At 51.1% G+C, this 23,055-nt stretch overlaps 1 protein-coding gene across 2 annotated transcripts in view; it reads left to right on the plus strand.

Moving 5' to 3' along the window:
* NTNG2 (netrin G2) overlaps positions 1 to 23,055 on the plus strand; it is a 45,635-nt gene that overhangs the window by 1,823 nt on the left and 20,757 nt on the right. For both annotated transcript variants that reach the window (XM_071817498.1, XM_065853813.2), the window contains exons 2-3: positions 1,472 to 2,535; positions 18,505 to 19,148. In XM_071817498.1, the coding sequence (XP_071673599.1) occupies positions 2,323 to 2,535; positions 18,505 to 19,148 (857 nt within the window). In that variant the 5' untranslated portion in view covers positions 1,472 to 2,322. The remainder of the gene's footprint in view (positions 1 to 1,471; positions 2,536 to 18,504; positions 19,149 to 23,055) is intronic.

The following is a 23,055-nucleotide window of genomic DNA, read 5'->3' on the forward strand; positions in this document are numbered from 1 at the left end:
CCTGGCCGATTGACTGACAAATACATTTTCCCAGCGAATTTTCATTTCCCTGGAAATCTATGATGTTTAAGCCAGCATCACAAGAAACTAATAGATATTATAGATCCTTCCGTCCTGGGTTTTTCCCCGACAGCCATTCAAGTGCAAAATACAATTGTTAAGGCTATGAAAATAGATCCATAAACTTAACAGCACTGGAGCCCTCATTAAAAGTACCCCGCTTGTTTTCTGTACAATAGTGGAGTCTCACGCTCTCCGCTGCTATTCGGCACTTGGCTGTGACCAGCTTGATGTGATAATTAGGAACTGACTGGTTATAACTGAAAAGACAGCTCTGATGTCAACGGGACTTATAAACACTGTGTCACACCGGTTTATTATTTTTACTACATTTACTCATAGTGTAAAAATAGCAGCCAGTCTATTCTTTCTGTGGAAGTTTATTCAGGTCCAACACAGCTATAATAGGCTTTTCTTTGAGAGCTGGCAATGAAGCATGAGAGGTAGCTTCTCTTTGCTGAACTCATTCATCTCCATCAGCAATCTTTCAACCAAAAAGGGGGAAAGGGAGATGGTAGCACAGCGGAGTAAAGCCCCCGAACATGGATCAGCGCATCTGTTAACCTGGAGTTTCTGCGCATAAGTAACTGAGCTTATGAGAGAGCAAATCCTGAACATGCTGTTGAAGCAGACAGCCCTAATTCTGTGAGAAAAGTTGAGGCATCAAATAGAAAGGGAATTATCCAGAGCTAAATTTCTCTTCTGGATACATTCCTCCCACCTCCTCTTATGAGATCTCCCTCCTGGGTCTAATGCTGAGAGAGGATTTGACTTTTTTTATTCAGTTCTTTGTCATTTTGTTTTGTAATTACTTAAGATTTTTATAGCTCTACTGGAAAGACAACAAAATTGCAGAAATTTTGCTCTAACCTGAAATGAATACTGGGAAGGTCATTGCTCTTTGTATTAGGTGAACCTTAAATGTTATTAGGACTTTAAATTGTCTTTTATTAAATGTTATTGTTCAGATAAATCATATGTGGGGATGCTGGACAATGTATCTGTCTCCCCAACTGTCTTATTTATTTGCTTATCTTTTTAAGACTACCAATTTGTCTGTCTCTCCCTGCTCTGTGTCTGCATATTCTCCATCTTCTAATGACCTATAGCTGCTTCTTGATATTATTTGAAGACCCATTAGAGCTCTTGTTGTCCAGTTGCTGTTACAAACCAGATACTTTAAATGGGGCAGTGCTCCTTCCCATCTCCCAAACAGCAGAAGAGCCGTAAGCATCTTACTATAGATTTCTTTTTATTAAAGTTGTATATCTCCCTTTTACAAAAACCTGGCTCACGGCTCGGGAAGCCCAGCTGAGGGCTGCATCTCCTGGGGGACCCCCATTCCTACAAGTCTTGTTGCTCCATTTCCCCCCCCTCGCTCCCAGCTAATTTGTCTTTCAATTTGTTGCAGGTGCCGCCTGCTGATGAACTGACCATGAAAGAGAGAGGGGACCTCAGGCAGCAGCGTGGTCTGCAGCTGAAAGCTTGGGGAATTTGATGCTCAGTTGCCAAAAGGCAGAGTCAGACAGAAATCTTGGCCGAGACGCAGAGGGAGAAGCAGCAAGGCCAGCGCACTCCTGTCACCCCACTGCCCGTCCCGCTGGGGCCGCTGCGGATGCTGCCACCCAACACGTTCACGTGGACGCCGCCATCCCTTGGGACAAAGGAATTCTAGCTCCCAAGAGTCCCTCTTGTCACAGTTGTAGTGATGAGCAGATGCTGTATTTATTTTATGTATTAACACTCAAAAGCCCAATAATTATTTAAGGCAGACCACAGTTTAAGGCACTTTGCACAGCGACGCAGTTGCGGCAGACAAGAAGGTTGAGGAAAACCTGATCCAGCACCATCTCACGGCCTCTCCAATTTACTCCTATCAAATTTCATCAGCAACTCAGAACTTGATCTTTCTATTGATTGACTGGAGTCACCTCTAGATATTTTCATGCTGATTTGGAAGCCCTTTTGTACAATAAAAGGAGGGGAAAATGAGGTTAAGGAAGACTTTTGACCATTGATCAAGCAACTCTGGCCAAAACTTTCCATACCAAGTGATTTGCAAAGTTGGCTTCTGTGCAGAGAGAAACTTTCCACATCCAAACAGAGCGTGCGGAGCGGGATCATCCCTGTTATCGACTGGATCATTTTTAGATGAGGAGCTTCCATGCTGATCCCGAGAGCAACCCCTAGCCCAGTCGCTGCCTTCCTCGGGACTCTCGGCACTGCCCTCGCCCAGGGACCCCGCGCTTGGCCGCAGCTGCCATGCTCCACCTGGTCGCTCTCCTCTTGCACTGTCTCCCCTTGGCCATGGGACAATATGACATTTGCAAGTCCTGGGTGACCACAGACGATGGCCCGTCCTGGGAGTTTTATGCCTGTCAACCCAAGGCCATGCGGATGAAGGATTATGTGACCGTCCGGGTGGATCCGGCAGGAATCACTTGTGGGGACCCACCGGAGAGATTCTGCACCCATGTAAGTGTTTCCCGTCTTGTTTGATGTGTTAGAACGGACTCTACTTGCGGGTGGCCAGAGACAGTGTCCTGCTGAGATGCCATGACAAGGACATTTCAGTTCAGGGTGGCAACAGTAGCTGCTGCCTTGAGCTCTCAGTCTCTTGGTCTTTAAAATGGGGAGAAGTTTTCTTGCCCATCCGGGTGCTGTGCGGGCAAGAGGTCAACCCTAAAGCGGGGATGGTGCTGGAATGTTGGGGGGAGGATGAGGAGGAGCCGGGGGGGCTGAGCAAGTCCCGGTCTGGGTTTTGGAAAAGCTCTGCCCCCAACGAGCGCACAACCTGAGCTGCTCTGAGCGCGTCCCTCTGCTTGCTACAGCACGTGGGGTTTGTTTGCTGATCCCATCCCAAAAGGCTGCGGAGGCACTGGGGTTTAATCAGAGGTGGGCACATTGTCTTGGCATGAGTGAGAGTGAGGGGCAGGGTGGTGGGGACAGTGCGGCCCTGCACACCGGTGGCTGGTCTGACAGCCACGAATTTCACCATAGCCCCTGAAAACACGGTTCTCCCTCTCTGCTGGCTTCTACATGGAGAGACTCTGTGGACAGACACTTGCCCTTGTAGTTAAAATCTTTAAGTTATTTTCTCTTAAATATTAATCATCGCATTTCATTCTGCGCACCACAAAGCTCAGCAGGAACATTTGATTTATAATTCACAAGGCTTTACATTGTTAAAAAGAGTTCAGGAGTCAAAGCAAAGAGCAGAACAGCGTGGCTGGAACTTCCCCTCCCAAATGTCCTCCAGGAGGGGTCCGAGCGCACATTCAAGGCACAGGGACCAAGCCAGCTCATCCTGACAGGGTTTGCACTGGGGTGAGCACTGGACAAAGTGTCTTCTGAAAAGGTATATTATTCTTCTATTACCTACAATGAGAAGGGGAGTTCTCCCTCTAAATCAGTGGAGGGAGTCCTATTTTCTAATGCCAGCATTACCCAAACTTGTACAGCCCACGCCTCAGTTTGCCACCTAGAAAATACACCGAGCCCCACCAGTTCAGAGCATCTCCTGAAAATCCAAGAGAATAATGCTGCTTTGATACCGAGAGATGCCAAACATTTATGACCGTCAGAACATGCTGCCAGTATTTACCCGGTTCCCTCCAGTCTGAGGGGTCTCATTAGTACCAGGGAAGACATTTTCACTAATTCCAGATAAATAGCAGCTTTTCCTCTTAAAAGATCGTTTGAAAAGAAAGATTAAGTCAAAGATTGCAAATAAAACAGTTAACTATTGATGGGTCAGTCTGGATTTCCATATATCTGCCTGGCTGCAGACGGATTAAAAGGTGAACACCACCAGATTGCTTTCCGCTACATTCACTGCAGCTATTTGCAAACACTTTCTGGCTAAGGATGCTCCAGACTTCAGCTCCACTGACCTCCAAAGAAGCACAAGACACAAACTGCAATCAGCTCTCTGCATCTCTTGATTCAGTCAATACTGAGCTAAAAATCTTTCTATTCTGGGCACCAGCAGTATTTCCTCGTAGCGTACGCCTGCCATGTGCTGTAACACTTGCAAACACCGTGTACAGCCGTGAATGGGAGTTACACAAATGCCAAACACGGATTTGCCTTCCTGTCCCTGCCTCACCCCGGGGTACACGCCTGGCCCAGCTCTCACCTCCCAAAACAGAAACCGGCATTCACAGCAACGTCCCCAAGAAATCCCCTGATGAAGAACCAAGGAGTTATATATTGCAAGGGGTTTGGGTTTTTTTTTAGATTTTTGGGATGGGTTTAGGAAGTCCCACTGTATTCCTGGCCCTTTTTCCCCCATTTTACACCAGCACTGTCATCTCCAAAGGATTAAAAGATTTTAGGAAGGAAGCAGATGAAGAGCAGCCCTGCTGAGGTGAGCAATGCGCCCCCCAGCACTTAGTGCACAGGGCAGGAGGTGGCTGCAGCATAAACCCAGGCTCTAGTCCAGCCTAAGGACTTGAGCGGCGTGTGCCAAGAGGCCATCAAGGGAAATTTTCACGGCCTCTGTCACAGAGAATGACACGTGGCCACTTACTGCTGAGCATCCCCTTATGGTCAGGAGAAAGCGGAATCAGCAAGAAGTGGCCTTTCCATCGCCGGTCCTGGGGGTGACTTGACACCTATTGACGCGCAGAGGATGCAAGCGGAGTTTTTGCTACCCCTGCGCAAAGGAAGCGCTGGACAAAAATCGATGGCGCTGCCCACTGATCGTTACAACCTCCGAGCCCCTTCCCTGCTGCCCACACAAACCCTGCACAGCTGCTCGCATGCCTTTTGGTGTCCTGTTATCCTTTCCCTTCAGGTTTTAATTGCTTATGTGTAACAGGTGGGTTCTCATAGGAGCATGGCTTTCCAGCAGGGAAGTTCGCACGGTGACTACATTGTGTTCTTAGGTATCTTTCAAATCAGCGGGGTACTGTCTGTGCGGTTAAACTAAGAATAAAGCACAGCCTGGCGGGACACCTGCACTGCTCAGACAAATCAAAATTAAAGACACACAAACATCCCTCCGTGCTTAAGGCAGCCAGACACGAGGGAGCTGGGCAACATCCCCATGCAGGACATCGCTGCGGGCAGGGGGAGAATGAGAGTCCTGGTCAAAGTCAGGACCTGGTAAGATGTCAGGTGTTTCCTACGGGGCTGTACGGGTACCGGGAGGCATCGCACAGCCCACGGGATCACTGCTATGGCTCTAACAACTTTGAGCAGTGCTCACAGAGAGTTCTGTGCAAAGGAGGCGTCTGGGGGATTGCAGGAATTATTTGGAGGCTTGTCTTTTCTATTTTACAGCAATTCTAGTCGCATCTGGCTGCTCCCTTCTGGTCGGGAAGCGTTTTGCTGCTTATTGAAGTCAGGGGTTTTGCTTTTTCCACAGTTTCTGAACCTTCTCCTGTTCATGTCAGTGGATTTCTGGCAGGGTCACCTGAAGAATGAATTGTACTTTCCCTTCTGGCAGGGCAGGGGGAGTGGCGGGAGCAGGAAGACAGATGGATAAGTAAATAAAAGCCTGAATGAATCTGAAAGCGTGACTGAAGGCTAACAGGGAACAGATCTTTTAGCCAAGGATGTCGAGGGAAGGGTGAGACTTCGAAGATCACATCCAGGGCACGGCACGGAGCAGCTAAATGCAGGTGTCAAATGATGGGGGTTTACAGGGCCAAGCTGCAGAGGGGACGTGCGATGTTATTCCCCATCCCACCCTCCCCGGGAGGAGCAGGAGGACGGCACAGCCGGCAGGGTGTTCCCAGGCACCGGAATACTCTGAGATGCTGGAGCACGTCTTTGATACCGAGCAGGGACCTTTGAGAATTTCAGTTTCAAGCGTCAGCATTTTTTCACACATGATTAAAAACAAAAAGTACATTTTGCGGGCAATTTACACATGGGGCAGGGAGTGAGCAAACACCAAAGCCAAGGTCCCTGCTCCGAAAACATTTGCAGCTCAAGGGGTCTCCAAGCCATCCTAGCAAAAGCGAGGTGGGATATAGGAGATATAGGGATATAGATGTCCAGAGCAGGCTGCCTGTTAGCCACCAGCTGTCACATAAAGGCTTTGTGGCTCCATGACACCCTGGTGACAGCTCCCCACACCCAGCCAGTGACACAGGGAGCCCAGCTCATCCTGGGATGGGATCGATTCTCTTTTCCGCCCCCCCCAGAGGTGTCAAGACAATATTTCTTGTTCAGACAACACTCTTTGATGCAGGGCCGAGCTCTTAGCCCATATTGATGGGTCAGGGGTATTTTTATTTGGCGTCAGCATTGTTTCATCAGCTAATAGAGCCTGTTGATTTTGGCACAGGTACATGAAAGGAAAAGGCTTTATTTATTCATTACACATTCAGCCAAATTTGATGTTTAGTTTAATTCTTAGCTAAACTTTTCTGAATGACATGTGGTTATAAGGCTTGTGCTAAAGAACTATTTCTCATATTGGACTTGATGCTAAAATTGGAAAAAGCAAACTTTTTTTTGCACAGAAACCCATTTCCCTACATTATTAGCCCATCTCATACAACTCTACCCAACCATATGTTCTCCCTTTTCCTTGAGTAATTCAGCGCTATCCACTGTTAATTGCAAACCCATCCTCAGCCTCAGCAGAGGGCTGGGAGACAGAGCTCCCCTTTGTCCTTCCTTATGGGACCTGTACAGCGTTGGGGACAATTATTGTGCCTTTATGCCAAAATTCAGCACCCATCAAATTGCCCTTGACATCCCGGTCAGGGTTGTGGGGATGGAAAGCTGCACCTTTCTTTTCACATCTGCCACATGCTAACAGTCCCTTTCCCCTTGAGCCCTCCAGTACCTTAATTTAACACCTAGAAAACATTCCTCTTTCCTTTGAGGAGAGCATGGAAAAGGCAACTGCTGCCATTTCCATCCAGATGAAGGTTTCCTAACCCATCACCCCATTGCTTTTGAGCATGGGAGAAAGGGCTGGAGCCTTTTGGTTTTGTTCCCACCCTAAATCACTTCTCAGCATCAGGGTTGCTGCAGAGAACTCTATTTGAAGTCAAGATCAGCAGCTCCTTGCCCTTGGGGCCGGACCCTTGGATTGCATGTTATTAGCTGCTCAGCAAATTACACACTACTACCACACAGGCTACTCCAGAGTGCGGTGGGATCTTGGTGTTATAAAAGCAGAGGTCTTTACAGAAAATGAAAGAATACAATTCAGCTTTAAATTAGAGAGTGCTGAGCAAACGGGATTTATCTCACAGTCCGTAGCAATTTTCCTTAAATGCCCAGTTCGGGATTCAGCTTGTTGTAAAGTGGGATGCTGCTCCCCTAACAAGGATCGTTGCCACTTGCTGATGGAAAAGACACAGTGATAAAAATCAAGCTGTCAAGTAGATTTAATTGGTACACTGAGCAGAAAGTTTACCCCCACACCTTGAAAGAGATGGGGAAGAATAAGCTGCTTTTAAGAAAAGCTTTGCTCTTCAAAGGGAACAGCGTCCAGATGGAAAAAGCTGGAGAGAAGTGACTGAGGACTGAAGGGGAGTGTGGCCAGAGCTGGGAGAGCGGCTCTCAGAGCAGCGTTAATGCTCACTCATACACCAGTTCTGTGTATGACTTTTCCATAAGCAACTATTGAAGCTGAAGGGATTCAGGGAACTCCCTCCTATTTATTTTATCCTTTAAATTCATATTCTATAGCATAGATATGATCTCCCATTCAACTTTAAAAGGAATTCTCCCTGCAGACCAGACCACCTGAATGGGAAGGAGTGTTCTCCTACCACACTCTGGTTTCCCTAAGTGAAAATCCAGTTTTAACCTTAGTTGAGCCTGATTACAGTTTTAGACCCCAAACACAGTCCCCTCCCCAGAGCAGCTCCACGCACGGTACTGTGACTCACAGAATGTCCTGAGTGGGGAGGGACCCACCAGAATCACCGAGTCCAGCTCCTGTCCCTGCACAGGACACCCCACAGGTCACACCGTGTGCCTGAGGACGTTGTCCAGTTTCTCCTTGAACACTGTCAGGCTTGGGACCAAAGGGTTTTTGAGCCCCTGTCCCTGGCCAAGTCAGCTGCTTCAGCTCCGTGTGCTGCATTTGAGGGGTTTTTGGGGAACCCCTAAGCCAGATCACAGTCCTGCCCTTGGGGACAGTCCCCACAGCAGCCACAGCACATTCTGCACTGACCACAGCACCATTCCCGCCACCAGCAGGCACCTGCTGAAACATTACCCTTAAAACAGAGCGTAAAGCAGTCAAATACATTGCACGCAACAGCAAAAGCAAAGTGCTTGATGCAGCAGACACAGGAGCCCTGAGCAGAGGTGGGTAGGGGGGTGCAAGGGTACCCACCACCCAGCCGCACTCCCCCCACAAAGGCTTTGGGTGGGATCTGCACCCACATTTGAGGACCACAGCAGCATCTCTGCTCCCTCCCCTTTCCCACCCGCAGCCTGCACGTCCTGCCCTCCCCCATTCAAACTATCAGGGCCTCTCTTACAGAATAAAATATTAATAGCAGCGTAGCAAGCCTCTCTGCAAAGGCTGACTGTATTGAGCTTACGAGGCGCACAAGCTTTTAGAGAGCAGGACACTTTTCCTACTTCCTAAGCATTTTCTTAGTCCTGAATCAATAATGCACTCAGGGCCCAGCGCACAGGTCACTGCTGTTGTGCTCCTGCTGGTAGGGGCTGCAGACATGGATTCAGCCCCACAGAAAGATGCAAGGGCCTAATAATCTGTCAGAGAAGGGATGGGGCAGGATGCAAGCAGTTTAATTTGTAGATAAGCTTCAGGGAAGCGCCCTGGGAAGAGCAAAGCTTGCAGCTCTTGGGTACAGAAAGTCCGGGTTTGGAGACGAGCTAGAAAGCAGTTGGTGGGGTCAGACACCCAAATCTCTGAACGTGTGCCCGCAGCTGAAGGGTGTCTGGTTCATCAGCTTCTCATCTCGGGCTCTGGGTGACCCCATAATCCCCAAACCTACAGAAGGAGCGGCTGCAGGGGTGCAGCCCCACGGGGAGGTGGGTGCGGAGGTGAGCCCGGGGCGCCGGGAGGGACGGGGTTAGAGCGGCTCACCGGGGGATTAGCAGCTCGCAAAGAAAGAGCTGCTCAAAAAATGATTCCACGGGAGGCCAGGCTGCGGGCAACGCGTGCGTGTGCCCAGCGCAGATGAGATTATCTGCTTAGGAGTGGAATTTTCCGGGCAGCGTTAACCCTTGTGTCGCCCACAAATCGGCTGCACAGGCATTTCTCAGGACAAGGTGCCAGGCAGTGGATCCAGCAGCAGAAGCTGAGCTGTTGCTTGGCCATCCCAGGGCTTTGGAAATGGAAGTGCCAGCCTGAGGTCACCCTGCAAACGGTGGCCCTTCTCGGAGAGGTCACCTGTGGACAGGGCTGGTTTCAATCTGGAGGTTCAAATTCATCGTGTCACCGGATTTTCTGACCGTTTCTGGCTTAGCCAGAGTGGGCGTGAAGGGATTTGTGTCCATGCACGAGTGGTGCCGGCTGCATTGTGAGGGCAGACGGGGGACTTGGGTCAGTCCCTGTGCACAATGAGCAATATCTCCCTCCAGTATCTCCCTTTGTGCCAAGGCTGCTGCTTGGGGATGTCGGCTCCCACAGCGGTTGCACCATCTACGGTGCAAAGATCAGTTCAGGTCCCTTTCATGGAGGTACTAAGCAGAGTTTCACAGACAGCATGGGATGAGAGCAAGATTTCCTTGTCCCTCATGTCAAGATTGGGTGAAGCATCCACTACTTTGCCCAGCTGAAGGTGCATGGGGGAGCTTGGTCTTCAGGAAAGGTGGAGCCCCCAGCATACCCAGTAAAGCCTGGACCTGCTCCTGAATCATAGAATCATTTTGATCGGAAGAGACCCTCAAGGTCATCAAATCCAACCATCAACCCAACCCTGGCACTGCCCCATGTCCCTGAGAACCTCATCTCTACGTCTCTTCAACCCCTCCAGGGATGGTGACTCCACCAGCACCCTGGGCAGCCTGTTCCAATGCCCAACAGCCCTTTCTGGGAAGAAATTGTTCCCCGTATCCAACCTCAGCCTCCCCTGGTGCAACTTGAGGCCGTTTCCTTAAGAAGAGACTGACTGCCCCCCTCGCTACAACCTCCTTTCAGGTAGTTGTAGAGAGCAAGGAGGTCTCCCCTCAGCCTCCTTTCCTCTGGCCTAAACAGCCCTGAAATCCCTCCCTGCCTCAGTTTCCCCACCTGGAGATGGGACATTGCACTGCTATGGCACAACCCAAGCCTGTCTGGCACTGGGATGTTTCCCCACAGCTGGCGGAGAGAAGGGCACAGTGCTGAGCTCAGATGAAATATGAACGAGCTGCATCTCGAATTCAGAAGCAGGCTGGAGGGGGAAGGGGAAGAGCAGCCGCGAGTCAGGGTTGAATCTCTTCTCTGGCGGAGAGACGGGCCCAGGGGAGCCCGAGAGTCGGTGAACGAGTATCTGCTTCAGGCCAAAGGCAAGAGGCAAAAAGCAAAGCAAAATGTCTCGCTGAGCGCGTCCCAGCGTGCGCTCGCCCAGGGCCGTGCCACGGCGCCGGCGGTGCCGCTTTCTGCTGACTCACGCTCTCCCGAATCCCGCGCGCTGGCAAAACGTCCCCGTGCCCGTACCGAGGGGTGACCTTGTGCTCGGACACCCTCCGATCCGGGAGGACGGGGACGGAAGCGGAGGAGCAATCAATCCCCCAAACCACAGCTTGAGGGGAGATGGAGGGAGTGACATTCAGCTGAGCCAGAATTAGCAGCAGATCTGTGGAGGAACCCCATTTCCACCCTATTAATAATTCATTCCAGCTCTGCCTTTACCTGCTTATAAACAGCTTGTTAGCGAGGATGGTTTTCTCCCCCTTTGCTGTCTCTGCCCTAATAAAAGCCCTTTGCAGATGGCTGCGGGGAGGGAGGCGACACAAGGAGGGCACAGGAGTGAGAAAACCACCCCACCAGCTCACCCTGAGCATCCCATCCCGCTCCCAGCCCGAGCTGTCCTTCCCTGCGGAGGAGAAGCTGTGAAATAACCCACACCGAACCGTGGGGGCCTTGCCAAACCTGCCCACACACACGGGCCGGTGGAAAACAACATCTCTTGGGAGGGCTGGCACGAAGAAGGGAGCGATGCCTGCGGGGTGGGCAGGTGAGGGGTTTGCTGGGAGCATCCCCGAGCGGCTCTTGGGCAGCCTCAGGGTAAATGATGTCTTCTACTGTATGAGAGACCTTCTAGATTATCCGAAATATATAGAGCTTGACCGAAGTAGTGTTTTAGAAGAAAAGAAAGAATAGGAGAATACACATCATCTTGAAGAAAGCTATGAAGATTTCATTTTGAAAAGGCACATTTTGCATTCGGAGCATCCCCGGCATCTTGGCAGCCGATGTGGTGGTGCTGACCCCTCCCTGCACCCCAACAGGGCTCCCCCAAATAACACAAAGCTGTTCCCAAGATGTTTGCTGGGTTCTGGGTTTGAGTCACAGCCGTGTTGCGGGAAAAGCCCGTTTGGGCACCAAGGGATGGGGTAATTAGTGCGAGAGGAGCGGACCCTGGGCAGGCAGCTCTGTTTGGGTGTCCCACAGCTCCCCGGTGTCCCCACATGTGCCTAGAGCATTGAGCAAGGGGGGCACAGACCTTCCCCCAGCTCCCAGGTACGGAGCTGTTTGGCTCAAGAGGGGCCTCGTAATTCTCCTCAATTATCTCTGTGCTCCCGGCCATCTCTGCTGGTGAGTTACGCCACTTGCCAGCTGTTGGAAATAATCGCTGTAAATTAATTACGGTTGTTTCACCCCTCTGATCCCTCCCAGTCCATGAATAGAGTGAAAATTAATTGTCAGAGAGTATTTCCAGTTCTTTGGGAGTCCCATCCTGGCCACTGGCAAGTTACGGTTCATCCCCTGAAGCATAAGATTTAATTACTCGCAAATGTTATTTTTGATCATAAGATCTTCTCATAAACCCAGACAGAGCTGTTGACCCCCTCAGGCCAGAAGCAACTAGAGTTGTAACACCCTGTAATGACATTAGTACAAGTCTGTGTTTTCTCCCAGGTAGATGCAATTCTGTTTGAGAAAGATCATCACATCCCGGAGCAGTTGGTGGAAGAAAAACCAAGGAAGTTTCCCAAAACACCCATTGCTCAGTGTGGCCCTTGTGAAAAATTTGTGCTGCGGAAAATAGATTGAATGCAGTATCAGTGGGGAAGATAAAGGCAGTTGTCACCAGAGCTGGGTCAGAACAGCATCTTCCCTGACTCACAAGTCATTTCCTGGGGCTGACAGGCACTGGAGCAAACCCACAGCCCTGCTGGGATGGGGACAGGGATGGGGACAGGGATGGGGACGGGGATGGGGACGGGGATGGGGACGGGGATGGGGACGGGAATGGGGACGGGAATGGGGACGGGGATCCCTGCAAAGCCCCAGCAGAGCCAGGAAAGCTGGAGCAGAGGTGGAGGTGACGCAAAGCCCCATGATTCAATGCCAGTGTGAATAAGGGGAATTTGGCCAAGTCTAAAGAATCAGGAAAGTAAATGCGCTGAGACAATCGTTTCAGCTTTACCCTGCAGCCCCCTGCGCAAACGGGTCCAGCGGATGCTGGATGGGGAAAAGGAGGGGCAGAAAATAAAATTTAGGGGGGAATAGGTTTAGGAGAGGCAATGATGGAGCAGGTTGGTCTCCCTCCGCGCGTTGGGGACCCCCGTGTCCCACGGCCATCGGTTCTCCCTGTGACTTGTTAGGGAAGGGGACTCTGCAGGACACCGGTCCATGGTGGGGACATTAGCAGGGCAGGAGGATCAGGTGCGTGCATGGATTTTGCCGATGTGATTGTTCTGCAGGATCTGGAGGAAATTTGATACAAACTTGGGGACTTCGCTGCTGTGCAAGGCAACGCGGGGACTTTGTGAACCTCGTCAGCTAATCTTTAAACACAAATCAAAGGCAGGGGTGTAGGTGTCCTGGGAGAAGCAGAAGGGCTTTGAGATGCAGTTCTGGGGGAAAATACCTCTATAGAAGAAGGGACCCAAGATAAACCCACCCAACAGCACAGATCTTTGTGCCAAATGAAAACATTTAACTTCCCTCCCTTGATAAAAGTCTTCCTATAAAAAAGCCAAGGGTTTGCCCCTCCCAACTGAAAAAAAATACAAAGTTTGCATTTCTGAAACTCGTCCGAGTTGCTGAGACCTTGCCATTACTCTTATTAGGAGACTGATTGCAATTAAAAACAAGTTGATCCCAGGGTGACTTAAGTTTTAGCAGAGGCCTTGGCTTAAACAACACAAGCAGAAGTAGCTCCTGAAAGCAAAGCAACTCCAGGGGGGTTCCCTGGGCCAAGACACCATTGAACAGATCACACCAGGTTACAAGAGCTGTGGTGAGCATCCTTGGCCAAGCAGTACAAACCTTCACACCATCTACTTATTTTTCCTTGTTCAAACCTTAGGGTTTTTTCCCCTTCATTATCATTATTATTATTATTATTATTATTATTTTTCTTCATTGTGTATCTAGTGGTTGCAATTGCTTTCCAGCTTCCCTTTGGCATGGAGATCTCCTGAAAGCTCCAGTTTTATTTCTGTGCAGCTTTCACCATTCACAACAGATGTCTAGTTTGTTTAAAATATTCAACAGCTTAATGATTAATCAAGTAATTTCACCTACCAAAATATATAATTTTATGCTATGAGGCTTAAAAATGGCATTATCTGCCAGGAAAAAAAAAAAAAAAAGCAAAACAACTTTTTGTGCTCATTAAGAGCCCTAGAAACCAGCTGGGCTTTGTAAAACCAGGGTCTTTTATTGCGACTGTTTTCCATCATTCCCTCCCTCCCCAGCAAGGTGGGAGCAGCTTCATTGCAGCATCCTGGATTCTTGTCATCCTGCCTAGCGATATCTCGTTTCTTAAGAAACCCTCCTTCAAGGACAATGGGTGGATGAACCATCCCTGGAGACATCCCAGGCCAGGCTGGACGGGGCTCTGAGCAACCTGAGCTGGTGAAGATGTCCCTGCGCATGGCAGGGGTGGCACTGGATGAGCTTTGAAGGTCCCTTCCAACCCAAACCATTCCATGATTTGCTCCATGTGGGCACAATCTTGCTATGCTGCTGTTTGTTAGGACAACTCGTCCTCAATGAGGCTTTTGCAGTTTGCCCCTTTGGGCTAAGCAAGGTTGCAGTGGTCTCTGGTGCACCCTCCAGAAATGAGCAACCAGGAGAACACGCCGGAGAGCTGGAAACCTGCAGCATCTAGTTACCGTGAGGACACTCACGACTGATTTAATAGCGTGAGACTCAAAGTGAACTGGTTTATTTTAAGCTTGCCGAGACCAAGTTTGCCTGGCTAATGCATTCTGACTTTTAGAGTGAAGACGTAAATATCTTGAGACTTTGGACAGATTCTTTGGAGGACACACGGCTTGGAGGAGGAAGCCAGATTCAAAAATAATACCTGGAATTGTTTCAACAGCGCTATAACTGATCTTACCAGGACCCAGGGAGCAGCCAAAGTATGGCCATCTGTTTCCGCTCCCCCCTGCCCTCCCAGCTGACTTCAAACCACCCCACCAGCAGAAAATGCATTGAGCATCCCATAGAGGAAGGACAATTCAATAAACCTAAAACCAAAAAGGAACACTTCATTTTAGCAGAGGAAGCCGTAGTGATGTGACTCACTCGGTGGCTTTTGAGGCTCTCTCCCACCTTTCAGCACTGTCACTTAGAGGTTATTTTTGCGTTTGCCCTGTTACAACCGCACAGCTCTTGAGCCATGTGCTGCTCCAGGGTGGTTGAAGAAATTTTTGGGCTTGCTGAGCTAAGCACGGTTACAGGTTGGGATGTACAGGAGCCATTGGGGATTGTACGCCTCCATTCCCTGATCTCTGGGACCAGCATATGGGAGACAAGCAGAGTTTTGGCTCCGCTTCTTCCTGCTCTTGCCCCACCAGGTCCCCTGGCAGGCCAGCTCTGTCCCTCCAGACGGGACACCAGGAGGGGGATCGTGCTTGTCAGACTCGGTTGCTTCCCTCACTGCTCCTGGGAGATCTGTCCCACCTCCCAGCCTGGCCACCCTTTACTGCTCTGGGTAATTTGTTTTGTTGTGGTTTGGTCACGAATTCCTTCCCTTGTGTAGTTTGGCCACTGCTTAAGGAAGCCGCTAAAGAAAACCTTGACAGGAGCATCATCCCTAACCCTGAAGGTGAAGCTGGCCACCATGGCCGTGCTGGGGACAGCTCTAGCAGCAAACAGCGGAGATTGATCTTACACCAGCTCGAGGGCTTTGCTAGCCCCGATGGCTGCTGCATGCAAGGAAAGGAAGCCAAACAGCAAGGGGGCTCTGGGCAGGACGGCTCCATGCACACAATCCCTGCTCGTACAGGGCCGCTCCGAGCAGCAAGGTGGGTTCATCACAGAGCTTTCTCTTTCATCTCAGGTCAATTCCCCACCTGAGCCCAGCGAGACACCGCACTGCTGCACCCTCCTGCAGACCAGAAGTAAAACCAGACCTCCGGGATGGTCTTTTCAGGACCGTCCTATTAAGCCATCTGTATGACCACATTGGTGGTAGCATCGTACTGCAACACAATATGTTGCCTCAGCACAGGAAACGCACTGAGAGCTCCCAGCACTTCAGCCGATGGGGATTTTTCTTCCTTTGCCATCAGCCACCGCTGTAAAGCTGCTCTAAGAGGCAGCTACATCCCCCAGCAGGAAGCTGTGTCTCATTAGCAGAGATAAACAATTCCTCTGAACGTGACGAGTCAGGAGAGCATATTAAATATGTCAATATCTTAGGGTTTTTTAATCCCTGCTCCAGAACAGCATGTTGCAGTGGGAGAGGACCCCCAAATGTGGCTCAGAGACCCCACACCCCAGCTGGCATCTCCTCTTTGAGAGAGGGCAGCTCCTGGGCAGTTGCCCTCAGCCCTCGACCTGATCCACCTGAGCACCCCACTGATTTCCCTTGCTCAGTTGGCACAGCTGCAAACAAGTGAAAAACAATAAAAACTCTCCAGCCACTTGCTTTTAAAACATCAACCGAAGCATCCGCTCGGTACCCCCTGCTCTGGGGATGGGACCACACCGGAGCTCAGCATCTCCGGCTGCAGCCCTTCCTCCAGCACACACGGAGATGGCAAAAGCCACACGTCGCTCACATTAAGGCTGTAACAGGAGGAGCAAATCCCAGCACGGCACTCATGGCTTTACCATTGGGCAAGTGCATGTCTGAGAGCAAGACAGTGTTGAAAACAGTATGAGCTTTGTCCTGTTTTATCAACGGGCTTCTGCTGCTTTCCCTGGCAGCCTCGTGCACACACACACATACACCAACTCGTGCTTTATTTACAGGAGTCCCCTTTTCTCCCCAAGGCCACTTCTGCATCCCCTGCAAAGGAGCCTGGTGCTCACGTACAGATCAGCTGCTCACTATTTTGGTGGAGCAGCCTTCTGCCTTATTTACAGTGTGGTACTCAGCAGGCAGAATTATTTATGTCCTCCTGAGCTTTTCTACGCTCCTCAGCCCTGTGGCCTCCACTCGCTCTGCAAACAGTTGCTCGCATTCAGCACATGTGTCCGAGCTACAAGGAGGCACCAAAGGCCCATTTTACAGATACAGCAAGAAGAAACTCTAAGCAGTTCCCAGGATTTTTGGTTGCCCAACTGGAAGTGTCAAAGCCCAGATTTCCCAAAGCACCTCACATTAAACAGCAGTTTCCACGTTCATAGCACAACCCCACAATTTGCATCCCAGAGCACCTATTTTTGCAAGGCAGACCCCCTCCTCTTTGCCCAGGGCACACATGGGGCACCCTAAACACAGGTCACATGGACTTAGAGATTCCAACAGATTTCCAGGTCAAAGCAAATCCCCAGTGCCATGAACACAGGAGCAGCCACTTCTCATGGGGCTCTCACAGCCCTGGGACACGAACAACCCCAGTGCTGCAGGCTGGCCGCACACACAGCATCTTCCCACAGGCACCTGACCACACACAAAACATTCACAAATAAACCCACAAAGCGCGGCTCGGTCTCACCTTGCAAGTCTGCTGTGCTCAGGAGGGCCAGACCTCGTACCCCAACAAGCTCCTCAGCTCCAGCCATCAGCTCTGAGCAGCTCTGCCTTATCACCTCCTCTTCCTCCTCCTCCGTCACATGGCTCTTCCTCCCCGACGAGGGTTCCACCACCGCTGAGCCCACTATTGCACCAGTCCTCTCCGTTTGGCTGGATTTTGAGTCTGAGAAGGAGGTAAAGTGACAACAAAGAGATGCTTCATATGCAAAAAAACCCCAAAGATTCACAGTGTGTCGCAGAGGTTTTTTTGTGGATGGTACCCCCTATAACACAGCCCCGCGTCTTCCTCAAGAAAGGTCTGACCCATATGCTCCAAGGGCAAGTAATGACAAAGTTTAACACATATCGATGAGCAATAAACCTGTTGGCACAGCTAACCCTGATGCCATCTCTAAAACTTCAGCATTTGGTGCGTGACCTTAACAATATGTCCTTAGTGCAGTTCAGCACATGTGGATGCATGCGGGTGTCCCTGCAAAACATACAAGCTTGGCCACGCACTGTCACTTGTGGGTAAAACGGGATAGCTGGACCTTTTCTCCCATTGTCCAGGCGTGCAGGCAAGAAGTGACGTTGTCACCTGGGTGGGATGAGCCATCCTTCCCTTCCCACCGTGGTCCCTGCGGGTGGACAAGGACCATTGCACCTCCAGCCTGCAGCTGGGGAAGGCAGCGCGGTTTGGGAAGCGCCTGTTCCTGCAGGCAGCGGGGCTGCCAGGCACAGCTACAGAACTCAGTTTTCATGATGATGGACATTAACTGATATTCCCTTCTATTTGCCATGGGCCTGGACAAGCAGCGAGTGGCTGGGAACGGTGTTTAGGCTGCAGGAGTCCCAGGAGCACAAATCTCTGCTCTCTCTGCCGTCACCCAGTCCTGTCCCAGCTGGGAGCTTGGGAAATGGGGTTTCTCTCCTCTAGTTGTGCTCAGAGGCACTGCAGGGACAGTATTTCCCCAGCCCATTTGGCATCAGCAGCCATGAGAGGCATGGATGTGCTTTGGGGATTTTAGCTATTTGGTTCTTGCCGAGGATCGGGGTGAACGCAGCTTTCCATAGGCTTGTAACCTGGCCGAGCTTAAGTGAAGCTTCTCAGAACCTGTCTCAGGGAAAGCGCTTCCCATGAAAATTGCCCCCGTGCCAAATTGAAAGGTCCATTCCTGAAGAGCCTTTCAAAGGAAACAGCTCAGTTGTTCTTATAGCAAAGGCAAAGCTGCGTATTTCTGTCTTAAATTCATGTTCATCATCCAGAGCCAGACCCCTGGCACACCTCAGTGCAGCCCAGCAGGTAACGTTTGACACAAGCAGCTCAAACCAGGGCCTGGTAATGGTGCGAGCTCAGCCAGGTGCCCACACGATGCCCACGCATTGCCTTCTTCTCTCGTGACCGTTGTTGTTGTTCCAGGAGAACCCGTACCTGTGCAGCGATGAGTGCGACGCCTCCAACCCCGACCTGGCCCATCCACCGAAACTCATGTTCGACAGTGAGGATGAAGGGCTGGCCACGTACTGGCAGAGCGTGACGTGGCGCCGCTACCCGGAGCCGCTGTTGGCCAACATCACACTGTCCTGGAACAAGAGCATTGAGCTGACAGATGACATCGTGATAACCTTTGAGTACGGCCGACCCACCATCATGATGCTGGAGAAGTCGCTGGACAACGGAAGGACTTGGCACCCGTACCAGTATTACGCAGATGACTGTATGGAGGCCTTCAGCATGCCAGCACGGAGGGTCCGCGACCTCTCCACCACCAGTGCCAACAGGGTCCTCTGCACGGAGGAGTATTCCCGCTGGGCGGGCTCCAAAAAAGAGAAGACCGTCCGGTTCGAGGTGAGGGACCGCTTTGCCATCTTCGCTGGCCCTGACCTCAAGAACATGGACAACTTGTACACCCGGCTGGAAAGCGCCAAAGGGCTCAAGGACTTCTTCACTGTCACCGACCTGCGGATGAGGCTGCTGAGACCGGCCCTGGGGGGCACCTACGTGCAGAGGGAGAACTTGTACAAGTACTTCTATGCTGTCTCCAACATTGAAGTCACCGGCAGGTAACAGCTGCTGTATTTCTTTGGGCGTCTCTTCTCGGAGGGATGAGAAGAGGGTTACTGCTAGAAAACTAAAGCATCAGCGTTTCTGTCAACCGATAAGATTATCAGTGTTTCTTCCTCTAATTCCCTCTCTCTCCCCAGGCAGGGCAGCATCGGTGATAAAACAGATGTGTCCTTGCAGGGGAGGGCTGGGGCACCTCCAAGGCTGTGTCTGAGAGAAGGGCTGTGTCCTCCCAGAGCTGGTGCGGGGGGAGCAGGGACATGGCTTGGATGGACACTTGGGGTCTGCGGTCCCTTTTCAGACACCCCGTCCCCAGCTGTGCAAACATGCCCAACTTCTGCCTCAAAACCTCAGGGGTGATGCTAATGGGTCTGGGGGGGTGACGAATGAGGCTTAACCCACTAAACTCCAGCTCACTGCCCGTACAAGCAGGATGGGCTGTCCCGAGTCAGCCCTGCACCCCTGCAGCAGCCCTGGCTCCAGCAGACGAAGTTTGGGGTGAGGGTAACCCCGGACACATCTGGGCATGGCAAGGCAGAAAGGGGTTTGTTTCTCCTGGGTTTTATTTTTTCATTTTCTCTGTGCGATGCCATATGTTACGTTATGACATCAACCAAAAAAGCAAAGTAAGGTGGAAAAATGCCGAGATGGCTAATTTCCCATCCAGCTTGTGCGAGACTTACAGGCGAGAGGGGAAGAATCTCCCCATCACCCACCCCCTGCTAACAAGAATCACCACAGTGACAGAGGAGCCGTTTGTGTCGGTTCCAAACTCTTTGCTTCTGAGACTTGCAAGCAAAAAAAATGTTTTGCAGGTGCCGCTGAGCCTGGCTTTGAACGGGCTCCAAGGGGAAGGAAGCTGCAGCGAGGGCTGGGAGAGCCCTGTGCTCTGGCGGGGGAGGCAGCAGGCAGAGGGGCTCAGCCTCCGTCCGTGTGTCTGTCTGGGTCGAGCAGCTATGGCAGCGGCTCCCCCTTGTCTCTGCTCCCCGTGGCTCCATTTAGCGCAAGCTGCCTGAGAGCAAAAGGGTTTTTCCTTGGCCAGGGGCAAAAGAAACTTGGAAATCTGCTTTTACTGGCCCAAACTGCACGTCTGAGCTCCAGCTCTCCCCAGCTGTCCCTGCTTGCTGGGCCAGTCCTCAGAAGATGGGGACACTCATCCTGCATGGATGGATGGATGGATGGATGGATGGATGGATGGATGGATGGATGGTTGGGGAAAGTCAACACCTGTCCTAGGCTGACTTTCCAGCTCCGATGGGTGCAAGGCAGGGCAGGATTGGTCATCCTGAGGAGCTGTGGATACGTGGTGTATAAGGTGGAGAAGCTTCATGTGAATTTACTCTGCTCCTGTAATTATTTTGGTCCCAGCAAGCAGGTATTTTTTTTTCTTCAGTGGAAAGTAATCTGATTCCAGCTGTAAGCAAAGCCAATTACAGTGGAGGGACTACAACCAAATTAAATCTCATGTATGGCTCAACAAGGGGTGGGTTATTGAGAGGAAGAGAGGAGAAATCAATGTGAGCCTGACAGCAGCGCTGTGCAGGGAAAGGGGGAGGCAGGGGGGCTGGGCTGGGAATGGATGGTGCTGCTTCCAGGACAGAGCAGAAAGCACGGGGAGAAGGGGAAGGCGTTTGCTGCCTTCTCTCCTCTTATAGGCCAGTTTGCCAGATCTCCAGAGGGTCTGGTGAATCCTGAGGGTCACTGTTCCCATCCTGGGTGTTGGTGCAATGGGCTGGTGCTTCAGAACCTCCGTTGCCCACTCCGTTTGCATCTCCTCCTCCCACAACCTCAGCCAGGTCCAGTTCCCTCTTCATAACTGATGGTTTATTTTTACTCTTTCTTCTTCTTGGTATCTTTTTTGCTTTTTTTTCCTCGCTTCTTCCATCCTGTCCCTATTGATCTGCAGAGTAACTGGAGATGCTGAGGAGTCAAGACAGGAATAGACACAACCAAGCCCTTGGCCCGTGTGCTTGTGCGCTTGCCAGGCAGGATGGGGAAGGGAAGCGGAAAGACTTTTCCCCGCAGATCTCTATTCACCGCTCAGTTTTCTCCTCGGTGCAGCAATGAGCTCGGTCATCTTCTCAGGAATGGGTGAATGAGCTTTTTCTGGCTGCCAGGACTGACGGCCGGCACGATGAAAGCCGCTGGTTCTCTTTCCATTACACACCGCGTCTCTTTGGAGTAATTTTTTCCCCTTCATAACGTCAGTCACCACAATGCTCAGCGGGGCACACTCCATCACGGAGACATTAATAAGCCATAATTGAAGTTAATGTGCCATGGCCAGGACATGTGGATCCAGTTAGGAGAAATCAGATTGAGCAGAAGTGAATCAATTTTAGGCTGATTATTAAGATTTCTCTGCTTCGTCTTGCCCTGCCCCAGTGCATTTTCTGTCTGTCTGTCCGTCCTGCTGGTGATGAACAGTCCCCAGAGGAAGGCAGGAGGAGGGAGCGTTACTCGCCACGTTACTCCACATAACAGTGCCTCTTCTTGGGCTTTGCTCAGGCCGAAGAGGCACCAACAAGAAGATGAGGTTTCCAGTTTTGTAATGGCATTTCCTTTCCTCTCTTTACCAGTTGCCTTTTGGAGAGTTTCCTTGGCTTCTTTTTGCTTGCATGAAATAATGGAAGGGAAAAGCCCTCTACGCTCCCCTGCTTTCCCCTTGTGCAGTTCCCAGTGCCATGCACAGATGCTCTGGGAGGCTTTGCTCTCTGCATGACTTAGGGTGGAGAATTTGTGCTAATAGAGCAGAACGAATTCTCCCAGCCTGTTATCCTGCTGCCAACAGCCAGGATCAGACATTCCAAACCTGGAGGACCAAAGCCATCCCCCTCCAATAAATAAGGCTGGTTAATCGCCAGCAGTTCCCACATGCAAGGGATACGTTTTTCTGCGTTCTTGGTGACTCTCAAGATGTGGTGATGCTGTATTGCTGTTAAAGATGAAGCCACTCCTGCTCAGCCTGGTGGCTGCTTCTTGCTTCCGTCCCCCGGGCCAGCGTGGTGGCAGCAGCTCAGCACGTGTCCCATGCGGCTGTAGCTCAGCTTGGACTGGGGTTGCCAGCACAAAGTCCATCCCAGCTGCCCCAGGCTGCTTCGTCTTGCTTGAACATTCCTCCTGCTGGCTCTGCTGCTGAAGCTGTTGGAGAGCCTCCAGCTGATCTTGACTTTTCCACCAAGGCTGTCTGTAAAAGGGAGGAAAGAAGCAGGTTTTGTCCATAGTGTAGTCTCTTGTTGAAGGTCTTAGATTTTATGTACTGATCAGTGGCCCCATTGAGTGTCTTTCCCTGAGGAGCAGGGTAGGACGTGGGGTAAATGATCTGTGCAAGCACAGCGCTGGTGCCAGAGCATCACACCCAAAATAGCTATGGGCTCACCCAAAAATCCCCCAAGAAAGAACCCAGCGCCTCTCCAGCCCTCGGCCAGCTTCAGCCTGCACTCAGCAGCTTTGGGAAGACCATGAAAACCAGGGCGAGTGCTGCCTGCTCCTGGCCCCGCTCCTTCCCCGCAGCTCCTGGCAGCCAGGATTCGGTCCCAGGAGGTCAGAGCATCCTCGTGTCAACGATGGCCAAGTCCGCACCATCGGTGCACTGCGTTCCTCGGCCCGTCCTCGCCTCCGGGCCAGGCAGCCCCCAAGAGTTGGATGATCTGAATTTCCCTGGCGTTCCTCCAGCCTGGAATTAGCTTGAGTTCAAGCAAAATCTTGCTCTTGGTCACAGAGTTAAATTAAGTTAATGTGCAGCAACTGTTTGCTTGGCTTTCCTTGAGCCTCGTAGAGGTTTTCACTCCCACTGCAGCAAGATGGAGGGGAACTTGCTGAGCAGGAGTGAAGGAGTTAGCGAGAAACCCAGAGAGCTCCTCCTTCCCCCAGACACTCGTGACACTTTGTCAATAGCTGGAGACG

The sequence above is a fragment of the Patagioenas fasciata genome, chromosome 20 (genome assembly GCF_037038585.1).
Source record: "Patagioenas fasciata isolate bPatFas1 chromosome 20, bPatFas1.hap1, whole genome shotgun sequence".
Taxonomy (NCBI): Eukaryota; Metazoa; Chordata; class Aves; order Columbiformes; family Columbidae; genus Patagioenas; species Patagioenas fasciata.